Source organism: Falco punctatus (genome assembly GCF_963210335.1).
Source record: "Falco punctatus genome assembly, chromosome: 2".
Taxonomy (NCBI): domain Eukaryota; kingdom Metazoa; phylum Chordata; class Aves; order Falconiformes; family Falconidae; genus Falco; species Falco punctatus.
In genome coordinates, this window is record NC_137581.1 from 33226773 (window position 1) to 33243670 (window position 16898).

Below are 16898 nucleotides of genomic sequence, written 5' to 3' on the forward strand. Positions count from 1 at the left end.
AGGTCAGATTTTTTCAGTGTGATTCTTGGGCAGTTTCAAAGATCTATTAATTTGGAGGCACTTAAACTGGTTATCTAAAGGGAACCATTTGTCCAGTGCTACACACAGTACTGGGTTTTGAACTGCAATTTACACTGCTCAGTGGTGTTTTGTTCCCCCCCCCCCCCCCCCTCCCCCCCCTTATCCCCATTTACTTAAAAAGTGAAGGCTACTTTAATAAAACTCAAATTTGCTGGTGCACACACAACCTGCAGGTGCACAGTCCTTTATGCAGATTAAGTGGGGCTTTGAAGTCCACAACAGTCTTGTGTCCTGCAGCACCATGTTTCTTGCTCTGTCCATGCCCAGGCGTTTCTGCCAACAGAGGCAAAAGATGAGGGAAGAAGAAGAGAGACTGTGTCTTCCTGGAAAATACAGCCTGGCTGGGAGGTCTAATTTTAGGCACACGAGACCTGGCACCTTGGCAGTGTCCTTTCACATTGCTGATAATGCCATTTTGGCACAAAACAATCACTGTGTGAGGAATGCAGCTGGAGTGTTGGAGTGTTGAACAGGGGGACGTAACATTTGTCACAGTTATCAGGGTAGCTGCACCACTGACCCCTTTTGGCTGACCTCTTCATGCCTACACCTCTGTGGATAAAACCACATAATTAGCCCCTCATTAGTACAGGGCCCAGCTCTGAAAGGTCGCTCGCACTCTTCTTCTGTTATGACTCACTGAATATGGTGTATCTTTAACTCAGCACCTTGTGACTAAAGCTACATATATGACCACAAAGCCTTCTGGGGGGAAAAGTAGTGTTTACTTCTCTGACCAAGAGAAAGCAGAGCAAAATAAAGGGGCTTTTTAAAATAACAAGCAATCCCTTCCTTTGCCTCTCTTGCAATATTCAGTTGTACTTCATTCCAAGCTTGTGAACCTTGGAGACCAGATTTGGTAGGTTCCATGGCAGTTTTTGATGCCTTCTGGCTGTGAAGGACCTCTGAAACACTTAGCTCGAGTATTTAATCTGAGTTTGGGCTCCTTGCTGGAAAATCAGTCATACTTTTTCCCCACTGACAGGCTGCTTAAATGAACTCCACAAGATGTTTGAAAGGAAAATATCAAATCAAAAGGCACCCAGATTGTTGGTTTTTTTGTTGGGTTGTTGGTTGTTTTTTTTTTTTCCGAAGGATCACTACATATATGGATATCCAATGTTTTTGAAGCTATTATCTCATATGTGCTGTAGTACAGCAGGCTGGTTTGTCAGTGGTAAAACAAGCAGAGTATGCCTAGATAGGCATTTTTGCAAAGCTAATCTACTACATAAGTTTTAGCTTTGCTGTCCCTGGAGTTCAAAACTGAGTTTTAACTGTGGTGGTAAGGTGCTGAAACTCCTCAACCACAGGCAAAACATGAGACTGAACAGTAGGTTCTCTTGGATTGCTGTTCCAAAGCAGCAAACACCATTTTTCCTGCCATTTTGATCAGGAATTTCCTGTCCCTGGAGTTTTTCAGTTGCAGTTGTAGTAGTAGTAGTGTGTGTTTCTTAAGAGCTTCCTATGTGCCAGCTCAGCACAGAGCTCATCGCTGCAGCATCCTGTGATTTGAGAAGTCTCTGCTGGACTGCTTTGCTTCTGAGGCTACTGCAGCGGCTTGACAGAGAGAAGTCAGAGCTATCCCTGTGCAGACTGATTATTTTTACCTGCATTTGAAGGCTCTGTTTGCAGCTTTCTACGTAGCGTTTTCATAGACTTTCTCTGATTTGGCATTTTAACAGTTTAACTGTGGCTATCTTTCTGCCTTGGAAGTATAACTTGAAAAAAGATAGGTGCCCAGCATATGTTTTTCCACAGTACAGTCACAAAAAGCTCCTTTCATAGCATTGGCATGATTTGTTTGTCCTCTGACAGCAGTCAAGGGTTTTATTTCAGAGCAGGACCCTGTTGTACTGTTGTGCAGCCCTTGACTTAAGAGCCTTTGCAGTCTGCTAGCTTTAGCATATGATACATTGATCAAATAATGAATATGAAGAACATCACTAACGATGAGGCACAACAGATTTCATTATTTGTTCTGAAGGTGCCTTGCAAATGTCTAATAAATCCATCCACACTTTCAAAGTTACTTTAAAGAACACTGAATTCAATTCATTTGTTGGTGGTTTATATTTGCTGCCAGAATATTTCCAGTGGGCAATTGGGAAGTAGTGTTTGCTATTGTGTAGCCTCAAAATCTGAGATCCAGCATCAATGTAGTTATGACACCAACCTCTTTGTGGCACCAGAATCTACGTAGCACAATTTTCTCATTCATCTGTAGTTGTGATTTTTATAAAATTCAGCCTTTCCCATTCCTTTGGCAGGCTGGAGAAAAGCACTAAACAGTGCATGATCTCAACAGGATCAGAGAAAGGACTCTACATTCAGACCAAAACAGATCCGTTTTTAGTAGTTGTGTTTTTGTTTACCTGGCCTTTGCTCTTATAAAGGCTGGGAGTGTCAAGTAGAAAAATTACATATTTTGAGAGACTTCTAAACAGGACTGTACATTCTGTACCTTTGAGTCAACTTTTAAGGTCATCTACTGTGTGGATAGACAATGCAGAAAATTGCAAGGAAAAATGAATGGATGAATGTTTATCTTCCTGTGAAAGCACAATGATCAATAGATTCTGCATAGATATGTGGGAATCTGTTAATGTATATTTTTACATAGCTGCACTTGAGGGGAAAAAAAAATAAGCGAAGTCCTGCAACAGTTAGTTCTGCTTGTTGATTTCAGGTTACCGCATGAGATTAGGATCTAGCACAGACAAAAAGGATTCAGGTCGCCTTCATGTTGATTTCGCTCAGGCAAGAGATGACTTTTATGAATGGGAATGCAAACAAAGAATGTTGGCCAGAGAAGAACGCCACAGACGCAAAATGGAAGAAGACAGACTGCGCCCTCCTTCTCCTCCAGCAATAATGCATTATTCTGAACATGAAGCTGCTTTGCTGGCTGAGAAATTGAAAGGTAAGCAGTATTTAATACTTTTCATTGTATTATTTCTTAAAAGCGGGAGCCACCCAGAAGTCAGAGCAGGGAGGCTGATTTCTCTCTGGTGTATTTCATTAACTTGCCCTGTTAGCTATCCCCCATTCCTATGCCAATGTTAATGATACTCACCTGCACAACATCTGTCCATCTACCTGCATTTTAACAGCTAAAACACAACCTTCAGGATACTACAGTGCGGGGGTGTTTTTTCTGTTCAGTTGCTGCCATCATCTACCTTGGAAATACTTTCATAATAAGACAACTTGTTAAAAACATCCGTCATAGTAAAGGCCTGATTCTTAAAATGTGTTTATTCCTTGACTGATATGTTACTACACTACATGTAACTGTCCCAATGCCTGGTATTTAAATTGCCTTTGTGAGCTGCATTTTAACATGCCCCACAGGTGCGGCTGTACAACTTATCTCTGACACACACCATCCATTCTGTCATTCCCTCTTTAGGGTTAGAATTACTTGTGCAAGATAGCACCTTGTTTTGGTAGATGTTTGCTTGCTTGTTTTTGTTATTTTCTAGGTACACTTACTAAGTTAGTATTTTTCAAGGGTGCAACTTGAGGATTCCTGTCTGTAATAGTTTACGTAGAAAATAACAAGCAAAGAAATAAAACTATCCATGGTTAAGAAATTAAAAAAAGATCAAGCAAACCCAACTCCTCATACCCCTTAGAGTTGTATTTGTTTTCATTAAGTGTTTAGCAGTTGTATTTGGCATTCTTTCCCCATGTGGTGGCCAAGCACGTTACTTTACTCTGTGCCAGGTCACAAGAAACTGATTCTTGCCACTGTTTCAGAATTATCCAGATTAGACTTATGCTATCTAGCTGTCAGCACACTGGCCTCTGTTTTAACTATGAAACATGTTTGGGAAGCCGAAGGACAGCACAGTGTTGCATCCTTGGAGCATGGAGCAGAGATGCACCCTACTGTCTCTTTGAGTACTGCATTGGTTGCTCTTAGTTGTCACTGTTACTTTGGTCTGTTATTAGTTTGGCTGACTTATATTCTCATCACATGCACTCCTCTGGTAAATAATTAATTAAATAACTGGGAGATTAGTAAAATAACCCAGATGGATCGATAGACCAGGAGAAAAGGAGGAAAGAGGCCCAAATATAAAAATTTTTAATTCCTACCTAGCTTCTAGGCCAGCTCCTCTAGAGGTTATAAAATACAGTACAATACAGAGATTTAGATCCATCTGTTCCCAGAATCTGTTTTCAGTTGAATATTTTAGGAGTTAATCTTTCATAGGGAAGTTTTTCTTTATGTAGTAAGGCCTAGAGGTTTCCTGAACTAAGTCAGAAAATGCAAGAAATCTGGACACTTTCTTCTGTATGGCTAACCATTCCTTGGGGCAACCGAATGCGAGTTTTTGCAAGATGTTGAAGATGTCTATATTTAGAAGGGGTTTTCTTTTCATTCTGTGAAATTTCCATACTTAATTAAAACTAATTCCAAGTTTTAGATCTTTGGTTCTTTTGAGGGACATTTGACCAGAGCTTGGCATATATGCACAATTTTAATACAGAAATATTTTGAGCACAATACAGTCAAACACCATGTATGTGATTATTTCTCTGGAAATAAAGAGAAAGTTTCAGAAACATACAGAAGTAAATATAATAAGTTAAGAAACAAATATGGTAAGTTTATTTCTTTATTTGTTGAAAAATAATTTAAATCCAGCAAAAGAACATACTGCAATTTTGCTACTTCACTAATTAGCAGTTGCCTTGTAGCAAGATTAATGGCACCAGCCCTGGATCTCCATAGACAGTTGGGGGTGGAGAATGCAAAGATGTCCCCTCTTTTCTCACTGGTCTTGAGTTGTCTCCTATACTAGGTACTGTGGAAAGCAGAGGTAGGATTCAGTCATTCTACTGTTCTGCTTTACATTTCCCATGGCTTCATAGCCACTGTAAGGCAGTGGGGCAGAACGTTATGGCCTCCCTTGGGCAACATGGATTCACCATAAGCCCTTTGCAATATCCTGAAAACAGAAGTAAAGCAACACTAAACAAACTTCTTTAACTCTAGCAAAGGGCAGTGCACGTCATCATACATTCACAATTTAAATGTGGACTTTAAATGTGAGGCTAACGGGAAATATAGGTATGTACACACACACACACACGTGAAACCTGGGGTTAAAATCTCAGGTCCCTGGATATCACCAGATTTGCACTGCTGCAAAAGCCTGGACAATTCATCCTGAAGAAAAGAAGGATCAAAATATATCTGCTTTTGGCAGGATTTACCTCAAAAGATTAGGTTTTGAGCAGATGCTTTGCAGTTGTTTTCTTAAGGAAAGCCATGACTTCCCCATGATGCCCACTTCAAAAGACTCCTGAGCTCTGTTGCCAGCTCGTGAGACAGAGCTGCAGGTGCCCAACATGCAGGTTTCAGCTCCTGCAGTGCCTCCAGAAGTTCACTGAGCAACACTGGCTGAAAAGCAAGCCAAAATAGCTAAACATCTGTCATCCCAAGGTACTGCTTTGCAATCACAAATGTAGACAACTTGGTCTGTATCCAAGCAACTTTTGTTGTTAAAATAACCTTGGAAATTCCTGACGGCACAGAATCCTGCCGGTGAGCAGAGATGAACTAGGCTCGTCAGCCAGTCCCCTGTTGTGGTCTAGATATTTATTGAGTCTAGAACAGAGGTGACAATATCTTTTTTCATTTTCTGCAAATGGCAGCGTAAGACTTAAAGAAATCATTGGTTTTGTGTACAAGTCTTGGCTGGAGACACTTGTATCAGTGTTGTCAGCATATTCCTATTCCTCTCCTGTGCTGAAGTTGACTGCCATAGAGGAGAGTGGGTGAGAGAGTATAGAGGATCTTTTATGCCAGTTGGAAACAAAAGTTCATTATGAAATTTCATCCAGATATTCTCTACTGGTATGGAGCTTCATAGAGAAAAAGAACTGGTTTCTCAAAATGCACTGCCTGGTGACCAGGGCTAGCTCTCACTGCATATGAGGCCTTGAATACCTGCAAAAGCATGAGAGTTTATGGCTTGCTCTCCATTCCCTGCTCTCTGTGGACTATCCAAATCCCTTCATATCTGCAAAGAACTTGGTTTGAACACTTGATTTATGCAGAAATAAGGGAAACCCATCAAACCGTGGACCAGTGCAATTTTTCACCACTTTCCATTTTAGACTGTGGCAGAGAGTGCTGTTTTATGGGTATATATCTTTTCCTTTTCCTTTTCCTTTTTCTTTTTCTTTTTTCCTTTTTCCTTATTTTTTCTCCATTAAGGTCTTCAGGGTCCTGCAAATGAAATCTTTCATAACTTTTTCCTTGTTGGCAGTGTGGATATTTGTTTTCCTGCACCTTTCGTGTCATTAGCTAAGAGTGTATTCACTCTTAAGTGCCTGTGATGTTGTTCCTCTCCCTATTCACCTATTGTGCTTTGTTATAGCCACTTTTCACTATGTGGCAGTGACACATTGCCAGTATCTTTGGGCTACATCTCATGGATTTGAGCCTGTAGCTCTAAAACTACTAACTCTCATTGATTAAGCATTTTTTGAGCTGCTCTGCATTGATAATTTGCTTGTGGTCACAGCCAGAGCCAAAACAAAGAGAAGCCAGGAAGGTGATAGTTCATAAAGCATGAGGTTTCCTGCATTGGAAAGGTGATGTCACAAAATATTTAATTTAAATTTCTTCCATGCACTCCCACACACTCCCATGAGACAGTCCCACTCTTCATGAGTCCAGCACATAGAAGACAGAAGAGACCGGAGCCTGGATTATCAGACTGAATGCTGAGCTTCAGCATTCAAACTAAATGGGTAATGTGGAGAAGGACATGAGCTCCTTCTCATACCAGGGCTATGCTGATCAATTTTAGGTTTGTACCACAAGATTTGAGATTTGCAAGCTGGTTGGGAAATAAAACTGCTATTTAATTTTGCATGACAAGTTATTTTTGTTTGGGTTTTTTTGGTGGTGTTTTTGGTTTTGGTTTTTTTTCCCCTGACTTTCCCAACTACTAAAGTATATTTGAAGGGAAAAATCAAAATAAAAAACGGTGAAGTGGTAAAATGGTAAAGTAAGATCTCACTTTTTCAAAAGGTACTCTTCAAATCTACTATTTGATCCAAATATTCCAAAATTTGTCATGACACTGCAAATAGTTTCCTCAAACCATGTCTGATTGCCATGGAATAAGATAACAGCTAAGCACAATTCAGGTTAGTGAAACTTCTGGCCTTCTTTCTGACATCCTTCTGCCTTAGGTAAAAACTGTCTTTCCTTGAGGAAATATCTCAATAAATTCAAAGGTGTGAATTCTGGGAAACCAAGGTCTTTTACAGTGAAGTGTAAATGTGAATTACCTCCTGAAATGGTCTTTGAGACCCTGAGTTCTTGTTCTGACAAAACCAGCAGAATATTATGTCTTCTGCTATTATATCACAAAAATGTGGCCTTCTTGTCTTCTGGTTCATTGCAGTATTTTGTTTGGTGTGTGTCTTTGAGATTTTAATCCCTCAGCATCAAATTAAATGTTTCATTACTGCACAGTAGGATGTGTTGGTAGATATTTAGGATCAAATTTGCATACGCTGACATCTGTTTTCCTGGGTGCTTTGTGAATGGTTGAGTAATGTGGTGCCCCAATCATACAACTGGAGATAGGCTGAACCTTTTATCCTTAAGTGAAACGCTGCTCTGTCAGATGCATTGGAACAAAACATTTTAATCTGTGTGTTTATGACATCTGCGTTTCAAAGCAGAATTTTGACTATTATGGTTTTCTTAATTCAAGCATATCTGTATCTAATGGTATCATCTTCAGAAATCACTTCTTGCAAATAAGCACCTTTAAAATACTACATCTGTCTTATCTGCTGCAGGTAGCTAAATAGTTCCACCATCTAACAAAGACATCTCTTTATATCAGAGTATCTGTTTTTTAAATATTTTGAGCAAAGGAGACATAAATATGTGCACGTTATATACAATACCCTGGAATTTACCTCCCTTTAAGATACAGTGTTTCTCTATGAGCACAGGAAAGTTATTCACATGGTTTTACATTTTAAAAAATATAATTTGAGAAATTGAGAAGCTGTTTCTTTGCCAGGCACTGTATTATCCCCTGAAGAGAGAACAGATTGGAAATTTAAATAAATAGATGGCAGTTACAGTAGAATGAACTAACGGGGGATATATCTTGTGCAAGATTCAGGTAACATCAAGCCTGACAATCTCAACCCTTGCACGTCATTTGAAATATAAACAACATTTAATTGCTTGGGAAATAGGATATTTCACTGAGAAGAAACCCACGCTGCTTTCATTATCAGTCTGCACTTGAGAGCCAGATTTGTGGAGCGCTGCAGAAGTGGTGCAGTTATCCAGAGAGGCAAGTCTTAGGCAGACGGGATCAAATTCAGTGCAGGGCTACGTCAGAAGGGGAGGCAAAGCTGTGATCCTCTGAACAAATCCAATGAATGCCAGGTTTAATTGCTGCTGAAAGACTCCAGACCTTTTTTTAGCACAATCTTTTTTTATTAGTAGTATATCAGGACAGAGCACTACAACAGACATGTTTCGGTGCTTCAGCGTCAAATCTGTTCGCTCACCCTTCCTGTTTTTAGATTATCATTTTCTCCTTCCTTCTCCCATATGCTGCTGACATCTGCTGTGACACAATACATCTGGCACCAAGAACCTTGCACAGGGGCTGTGAGCAGGCACGGTGCGAGGGCAGTTTTGTCTGCTGGCAGAAGAGTGTAAGGTGGGTTCAGCTATCAGCAGCCTGGTAACCCAATTCCCTGGGCACCTCTCTCTGAAAGCTGGCAAGAAGTATGTTCGCTGTTAAGTGTAATACTAAAAGTGTCCTCCCTCACCTAATCCGTATTGTATCAATGCAGATTTTAAGGTTTTAATATAAACCCACTTGATTAAATGTACCGCACTGCAAAATGACTCAAGTTAATTACTATGAACTGGGAAATTGCAGCTCACCGATCTGAAAGTTTGTGGTGTGATTTTGAGAAATAGGGAGGAAACTCAATACCCTCATAATTACTTTTTATTGGAAATAATGGCATCAGCAGGATAAGATAATGGATTTCTGTATCTCACATGAAACACCCACCTCTGGAAGAATCTTGTGTGATTTAATTTGGAAGAAAGAGTTTGATGAAACAGGGGGAAGAAAGTACCTTTTAAAATATCTTTTAGTAAATGTATATGCATATTTTTGTCAAACCTAGTTTCAGCTAGTCATTTATTACATAACTGGAAAAGTTTCTTGGTTATAGCATAGTTAAGGCTATTTAAGAAATAGTAAGAATTAATCATTCTTTAAAAGAAGCCTTTGGCAGTAAAAATTTGTATCCCTTGATTCTCACTTATTATGCAGTGCCATTGGGTTAAAAATGTTATTAATCCCAAAAGTACCAGATGTGTGTTGCATGGCACAATTATATAAAGTATTTGAGCAGGGAAGAAAGAAGGCAGGGGTAGTAGACTGAAGAGTTGTGTTTCTAGGTCAGTGGCAGGCACTCTGTGCAGGAGAAGCTCTTAAGCCAAGAGAAAAATAGGTTGTCATCGTGGCACCAAAATTGGCATGTGCTGAGAAGCAAATTGTTCCTGATGCACAGGGGAGCTGGGCTGAACCTGCTGATGAGAGAGGTTAGTAAACCTTTTCCCTGACCTGATTCACCCACAGCAGTCACCTGTTGTGGTTTATTATTTTTTGTATTGAATTCAGCCTTTGCAGTTTAGAAATTTTAGTTATAGTCTAATAAATTATCAAATCAGAAGTCAGATTAAAAATAATCTTGGTCAAACATCCTCCCCTGGCTGCAGTTACATGGAGTGAAGGAGTCTGCATCCTGAACTGGCCTCTATCACTTTCCTGTAATAGCTGAACAGGGCCCAGTTTGACAAACTGGAACTGGAGTGTGATCAGCCGAGCAGCTCCAGGCAGACCTGAGGGCAGTGTAACCATGTGCAAAGGAGTAGTGCTGAGCAGGTGGGGATGGGGCAGGGAACACAACATCTTCCTATGGCACAGCTACAGCTGACAGAGAACAGGCTGTCAGTCAGAGACAAATAGATGGGGCATGTCCCAGGACTCTTGTCCCCTCTCCACACGCCCTGCAGCACAGTCATTCTCAGTGCTCTCAAGAACAGCTTCAAGGGGTGTTAGTTAACTAAATTTCTCCTGGTCAGGGCAGAGCTTAGCATAAGTGCACACCTACCCCTTCCCATCTTACAGAAGGAAGAAAAATGAGATCATTAATGCCACCCAAAACATACGCAGAGGTGTAGCCATTAGGATAAAGAACAACAGCTCTGTCTTTTCAGCGCCTCCTTGCAAGCCTAGGAGATTGCGTTAAGTGAGCACGATTAGTGACAAGATACGGGATGTGCTGACTGTGGACAGCACCATGGCCTATAGGACAACGTAGAAGGATTGCTGTGATTTAGACAGGCACCAAGTGTTGTGTGAATTATCTCAGATACTTTTCAAATATTTGAGAAAGCCAAGGGTTGGGAAGAAACCAACAAAGTTAGAAGCAACTGTAACCCAGTGTGTGATCTTGTCCGAGCTAGAAGTCCAGTATACAGTGTCACTTTTGAAATAGAGAAATATAAAGTTAGCTATATCTGCACTATATCTATAAATGTAAAAATGATAGTAAGAGTGTTTGAATGCCTGGCTTCAGAGTCATGGATTAGTCTACCTCCTTCCTAATGGCTGAGGCCTTAGATACTGTCACCCAAATCGTGAAAGCACCTTATGGAGGTGTTTACAATGAGAGGTAAATAGTCGCAACATTTCAGATTACTCTGAGCTGAATTCTGCCCTGTGTTACACCAGGGAGACTCCATAAACTGGAAGTAAAATCTCTGTTTCCAACACTTTTTCCCAGTATACCATTTTATAGCAGTTCTTGTCATAGCTTTTTATATTAAAGGTTTTATTTCAGTTGGGGTTGCTTAGAGGTGGTCAAATTATAAGCAGGAAAAATGCAAAACGTTTGTCAACAATTAATTATTTTTTTTCCCCCCTGGAAATATCCCTGTTGACAGTTTCCCAGGCAGCTCTAGGGATGCGTTTTCTTTTCTTAGTTTTCATTTCATCTAAGTTGTGAGCTAGGATTTAAGTGCCAAATATCTTCAGTTGATATAAGAGGAATTTGAAATATCTTATCTCTAGAGGCCTGTGATTAAGTCTAGCAGCACCTGGAAATCTCTATCAACAGACACCTAGCAAGCCATCCTCAATACGTGGGTAATATTCAAACAGCATAGCATGCATCACAGCGTGTGGTATTAACTGAAAACCCAACACAGGTATACAAATGCTGGGTAGCTGTTCCGTAACTGGTGCACTTGTGGAACAGTTGGGATTACTCTGACCAAATGTAGATGTCTGTGGCAGAGATGTCTATATATGAGCAGATCACCCCCGTCTCCCTTTACAGCCAGTTGAGAGAAGCAGGCACTTCTGGGACACAGTTTACCTCACCCTCAAATAGGCAGATAATACAGCACATCCAACAATTGTCCATCTCTTTTCTTTGGCTGTACTAGGACCCTGGGCTTCCTAATCAGATGTTGACATAAAGGAGATGAGTCCTACCTTATTTGCTTAAAATATGCTGTAACTTGGAGAAGAAAAAAAGTGTTAAGTGTGAGAAATAATTTGCTGCTTCCTCATTTTAAAAGAACAATTACATATGGGAGCATGTCTTATATAAAGGAATTTATTTTGAGAGTATGTTTTTGAACAGCATATATTTACATGCATTCTACCGCAAGGGTATAATTTTGGGCAGAATTAGGAGTTTTGGTTTATTTTTTTTAATGAATGGCTGCAATCATAAGGTAGTTCATGCTCTCTTTAAATTAGATTCCATTGCTGCATTTCTTCCACTATTTATCTACTAAATAAAAAATACATCAACACTCTGGTATAAAAATCTGATTTTCTAAGTGAACCTCTGGTTGCTCAGAAAAAGTCACTGCACTCTGGATGAAGAAAACTAATTCACGGTGAGTTACCTTATGCCAGCCACTGAACAGTCATCGCAAGAATATAAAAGTTAGAAATGAAGGTGAAATAAGGAAATTTTAAAAACTGTAGAGAAAAGATTTTATTAACTAATGTGCTCCTGTTGTGCATATATTGCCCTCTAGCTTTCCTTAATGCATCTTCTAATTATGTAATCAATGAAGATGCTGATGTTTACCAATGAAAGGATTTTTTTCTGCTCGTACAGAACCATGAATTAACTATAACAGGCCCACAGACCTCTGCAGCTCCCTGCAAGTATAGTGTGTTGAAAACAGGTTTTCAGCATGTCCTTTTAAATGGGTTGAATCTATGTGGCAGAAGGGTGGCATGTTTATGAACATCCCTTACAGACACCAGCTGTGCCTGATAACAAAACAAAGGGAGGGGTGTTCTAATGTCATATAGAGTCTATAACAAAACAACACACAGACATGTATTGGGGAGAGATTAAAAGCAAAAAAAAGGGAGAATGTTTCTGTGCAATTTGTTTTTACTCGTGCATCTCCATGAAACATTTTTGCGCAGTTCTGCACGCTGTTTCTTCACAGGTCATGGTGTCCCTCTTCAGAGGTGCTTCTGTATATCATTTCTCCCAACTTTGCTGTTCATGTCTTGACCTAGATTGAATGGGATAATTTACTCTAAATGGTACTTCAGTGTTGGGTGATGAATTGTGTGTGATGATATAGATAATGATGTCTACAAGGAAAAAAGGGGAACACATTCAGCTGTAGTTACTCTCTACTCACAATCAGCTGCATCCTTGGTGTTAACAGGCTAGTGCCATCTGCAGGGTGACCTGACTGCACAGGCTGTTGGAAATTGCATACTAACATTGCCAGAAGCCATTACAGGTTATTCTTATTGACTACTGTAATTATAACAAACATTATGTTCCAGGGATGTGTTTTTGGCTGTACTGGGATCCATGACATCCAGCTCCCATGCATTTCAGCAGGCTGGAAATTTTGCTCAAGCCTTTTGGAGAGACGTATCTTAGTGTCTTCTTGCAATGAAGTGGCTTTGCACAAGTCTTGTTTACATTTGGCTTTTCTGAGGCCCATATTCAGCCAAACTCACTCATCAGAGCCACTTAATATGTACCTGCTGCACATGTAACCAGTAAAGCTTGAAAGTGGAGTCTAATCCAAGGGGACAATATGGAAAGAAAACACGTCTGTCTGACTTTTCCTCCCCAGAGACGTTTAATAAATGATGAATATGAATCACGTGCTAATGTAAAGTCACAACAGATACATCATCATAAAAAGGGAGGGTGTTATGATGCTCTTATTTTTCAAAATTTTTTCAGGGAACTTGGGTGAACATGCCTATCCAGCTGTGGAGAGCAAATCCTATTGCTGCAGCTGAAAGCATGTTTCAGTTAACAAGATGCTAAAGATCAGGCAATGTAAAATCTATTCATTGCAGGCTGCAGGCTCAGAGTGTATTACTAGTCCTCTCTGTACTTTAGGCTCCTCACCTTTTAGGGAAGTGATTACAGACTTATTCAGAATAAAAGCCCAAATCATCACTGAAGAATTAGTAGTTCATTATTCTTTGGACATGGAAAGCAAAGTCTTACGAACTACATCCCATATTTCTGTATCCTGTAACAAAGTTGGTTGGGTTTAGTATTTTCCAGTTTTCACTTTAGATGTCTTTTGTTTAGAACTGTACTACTTCTTCCCACCATAACTCTGTACCTTGTCCTACAGAAAGGTATACCTACCACCTAGATATATATGTGAACTAACTACCAAGGACTAGATGAGATGTTTAAAATTATTTGTTGGGAAATGGAAGTTTTATAAAATGAAATCTTGGAGGAAAAAATGAGATAGAATTCCACAAAAACGGTTCCACAGGAAGACACTTGATTGTAAAAGCATTTTCTTGCAGTTCAGCCTACACAGGATTTAAAAAGGAATGTATCCTCTTAATCCTGGTGAAGCCAGAAGTGTAATGGATGCTGCATTAAAGAGTCTTCTGTGGAAGCTGAGAGCACTGTCAGAGGAAAGAAGATTACTTGGGGAGGGAGTGCACAAAATGTAGCCACCAGTTCTGGCAATCTTTCTGCAGAGAAATATAACTTTAGTTACCTGAATGGTAAACATAAAGCTGTAACCCAGGTGTTTGCCTGGATTCGTATGGAATCCTTTAAAAAAACCCAAACAACTAAAACCACAGACAAATGATACAAAACAAATACAGATGCATCAACAGTGGAACACAACTGTTCAAAGCAGTTCCTTGTAATTAATCAGTGCTTTGAGGAGGAATTGTTCAGCCTCGTCATTGTTCATTAATTAAGAATGTGATGTTAGTGAAATCTGTTGACAAAAGTACAGCTGAGCCAAAGGTCCAAGACTGAGCTTTTGGCTAAGCAGATTAACACAGACACATTTCATTTCCTCAGTGGGTCCAGTAATAGGGAGGTCTCCTCCCTCCTGCTCTAAGGCCATTACTATCACTGAATGGCTTAAGGGAGACATTGTGAAAGCAAGGAGTCAGGTCACAGGAAAGGGTTGGGAAGGAGGGTGCTTTTTGTTGTGCAAAAGCTATTAAAATAAGCAGAAGACAAGTCTTGAAAATTTATGAAGCTTCAGGTGGCAGTACTGGCTTCCTACATCTGATAGAACAAAGGACCCAAAAGTTGCCCAAAATGATGTACTGCAAGCAGGATTTATGGTGATTTTAATGTGACATGGAGCAGAAAATGTGTTCTTGGCAGGATATTTATGCCTGCAATTAAAACCTGTGCTTTGATTGTTCTAGATGATAGCAAGTTTTCAGAGGCCATCACAGTGCTGCTTACCTGGATTGAGCGAGGTGAGGTGAATCGTCGCTCTGCAAACCAGTTTTATTCGATGGTGCAGTCGGCCAACAGCCACGTCCGCCGGCTCATGAATGAAAAGGCTGCTCATGAGCAAGAAATGGAGCAAGCCAAGGAGAGTTTCAAAAATGCCTTAACAGGGATCCTCACTCAATGTAAGTAACTCCTTTTTGTCCAGTGTTGTAGTAATGGTGGTGGTGGTGGTAGTGGTTTTTTTATCATTTTGTTTGTTTGTTGGGGGTAAGTAGTTGCAATGCAGTCATATTCTACTTCATATCCTATTCCATACTCTATGGCAATTTGGAGAAGCAAGGACCATTCCTAAGAGCTTATTTCTCAAGGTGAGCAAAGTTTCAGTAGTTTTTTTTTTTTTTTTATTAATAGATGAAGATGTGCTCTATGCATAACGTCTACTGTTGCGTAGACATAACGCTTTGGGAACGGACCAGACAGAAGCCTCCCTGCTCTGAGCAAAGATCATGTTTTTGTGGAGGGAAGTGATATATAGCCTGTGTGTTGCAGGTAGTTAACTAGGCCAATGACAGAATAGAGGACAATTAGGTTATATTTTTAGCCTGGGTTTAGGTAAAAGGAAGTAGGATTCAGCAACTTCTAGAGATCAGCATACAGGCCACCCCCACAGTAGAAGAATAAGCTGTACTACTGCTGGCATTGGGATCGCTTGGCTGATACAATGCCAGTATTAATTTGGCAGTTAAACTGCCTTTAAATATTTAGGGCTGGCAACTATTTCCTTAGTACAGAAATATAATCAATTAAGTTACCTTAATGAGGTTTCCTCATAAAACAATAATTGGGATACTTGCCTAGAAGTGTTCTTGAAAGAGAAGGGAGGAGAGGAGAGGGAAGAGGAGAGAAGGAGAAGGAGAAGAAGGAGAAGGAGAAGAGAGAGGAGAAGAGAAGAGAAGAGAAAAGAAGAGAAGAGAAGAGAAGAGAAGAGAAGAGAAGAGAAGAGAAGAGAAGAGAAGAGAAGAGAAGAGAAGAGAAGAGAAGAGAAGAGAAGAGAAGAGAAGAGAAGAGAAGAGAAGAGAAGAGAAGAGAAGAGAAGAGAAGAGAAGAGAAGAGAAGAGAGAGAAAGCTAATTTCATTGCTGCTGGGTTTTAACATGTCTACTCATGGCTGCTCAAGCAAAAGGCTTTATGATACTCAGGAGGGTGGAGCCTGAAGTCAGCTCTCATATGCAATTTAAAAACAAAAAGCAATAAAACTGACCAAATGGAGGAGAATGAAGTCAAGAATGCAGCTGTTACACTGTAATTTCTGAATCACACCCCTAATCTTTACAGTAAAAAATAACCCCTAAAGGCTTTTCTGCAATATTTTTCTCATCCCTCAGTGGTTGTCCTTCAGAAGTTAGGGCTGAAGGCATAAGCTTGGATGAACTTGCCTGGGTTAGGAGAGCAGCCCCTGGAAGCTTCCTGCGTCCATGATGGAGAGCTCTGTATCCCAGAAGACTAATTTACCCCAGGGCACATGTACTTCTAATTTAAGAACATAGATGCCCGAATTTAGGAAGATTGATTCTGGGCCAAAGGCATTTGATTTCTGAGGACATATGTTCCCTGAGTAAATTTTAAAGACCAGTTAATTCCCTTGCTAATTTGCTAGGCAATATCGCCTTCCCTGTCAGCATCTAAAAGGCAGTGTGAGGAGCAGAGACGCAGGCACCATGCATGGCCGTGCTGTTCAGTTCACACCAGGGCTCTGTAGTTTTGTGTGCAACAGCCAGCCCTAGCGTTTGGAAATGCCTTCTTCAGCTGCATTAAAAAAAATCCCCCATTGTCAGCAGGCTGAACTTTAGTTAAATCAGTCTAAATTAGCCCATTTGTCACCAACTGTTGTAGAACATCTGTCACTTGGAAATAGAGATCCCTGTAGTTTCAGGTGGAAACTTGCAGTTTTGGCTATATCTGGTTTGTTCCTGTAATGTGCTGAAT

The 16898-nt window shown here is 40.2% G+C and overlaps 1 protein-coding gene across 10 annotated transcripts in view; it reads left to right on the forward strand.

The window, feature by feature from the left end:
- ENOX1 (ecto-NOX disulfide-thiol exchanger 1) overlaps window positions 1–16898 on the forward strand; it is a 392145-nt gene that overhangs the window by 294632 nt on the left and 80615 nt on the right. For all 10 annotated transcript variants that reach the window (XM_080376795.1, XM_080376801.1, XM_080376802.1 and 7 more), the window contains 2 exons: window positions 2771–3004; window positions 14883–15095. In XM_080376795.1, the coding sequence (XP_080232921.1) occupies window positions 2771–3004; window positions 14883–15095 (447 nt within the window). The remainder of the gene's footprint in view (window positions 1–2770; window positions 3005–14882; window positions 15096–16898) is intronic.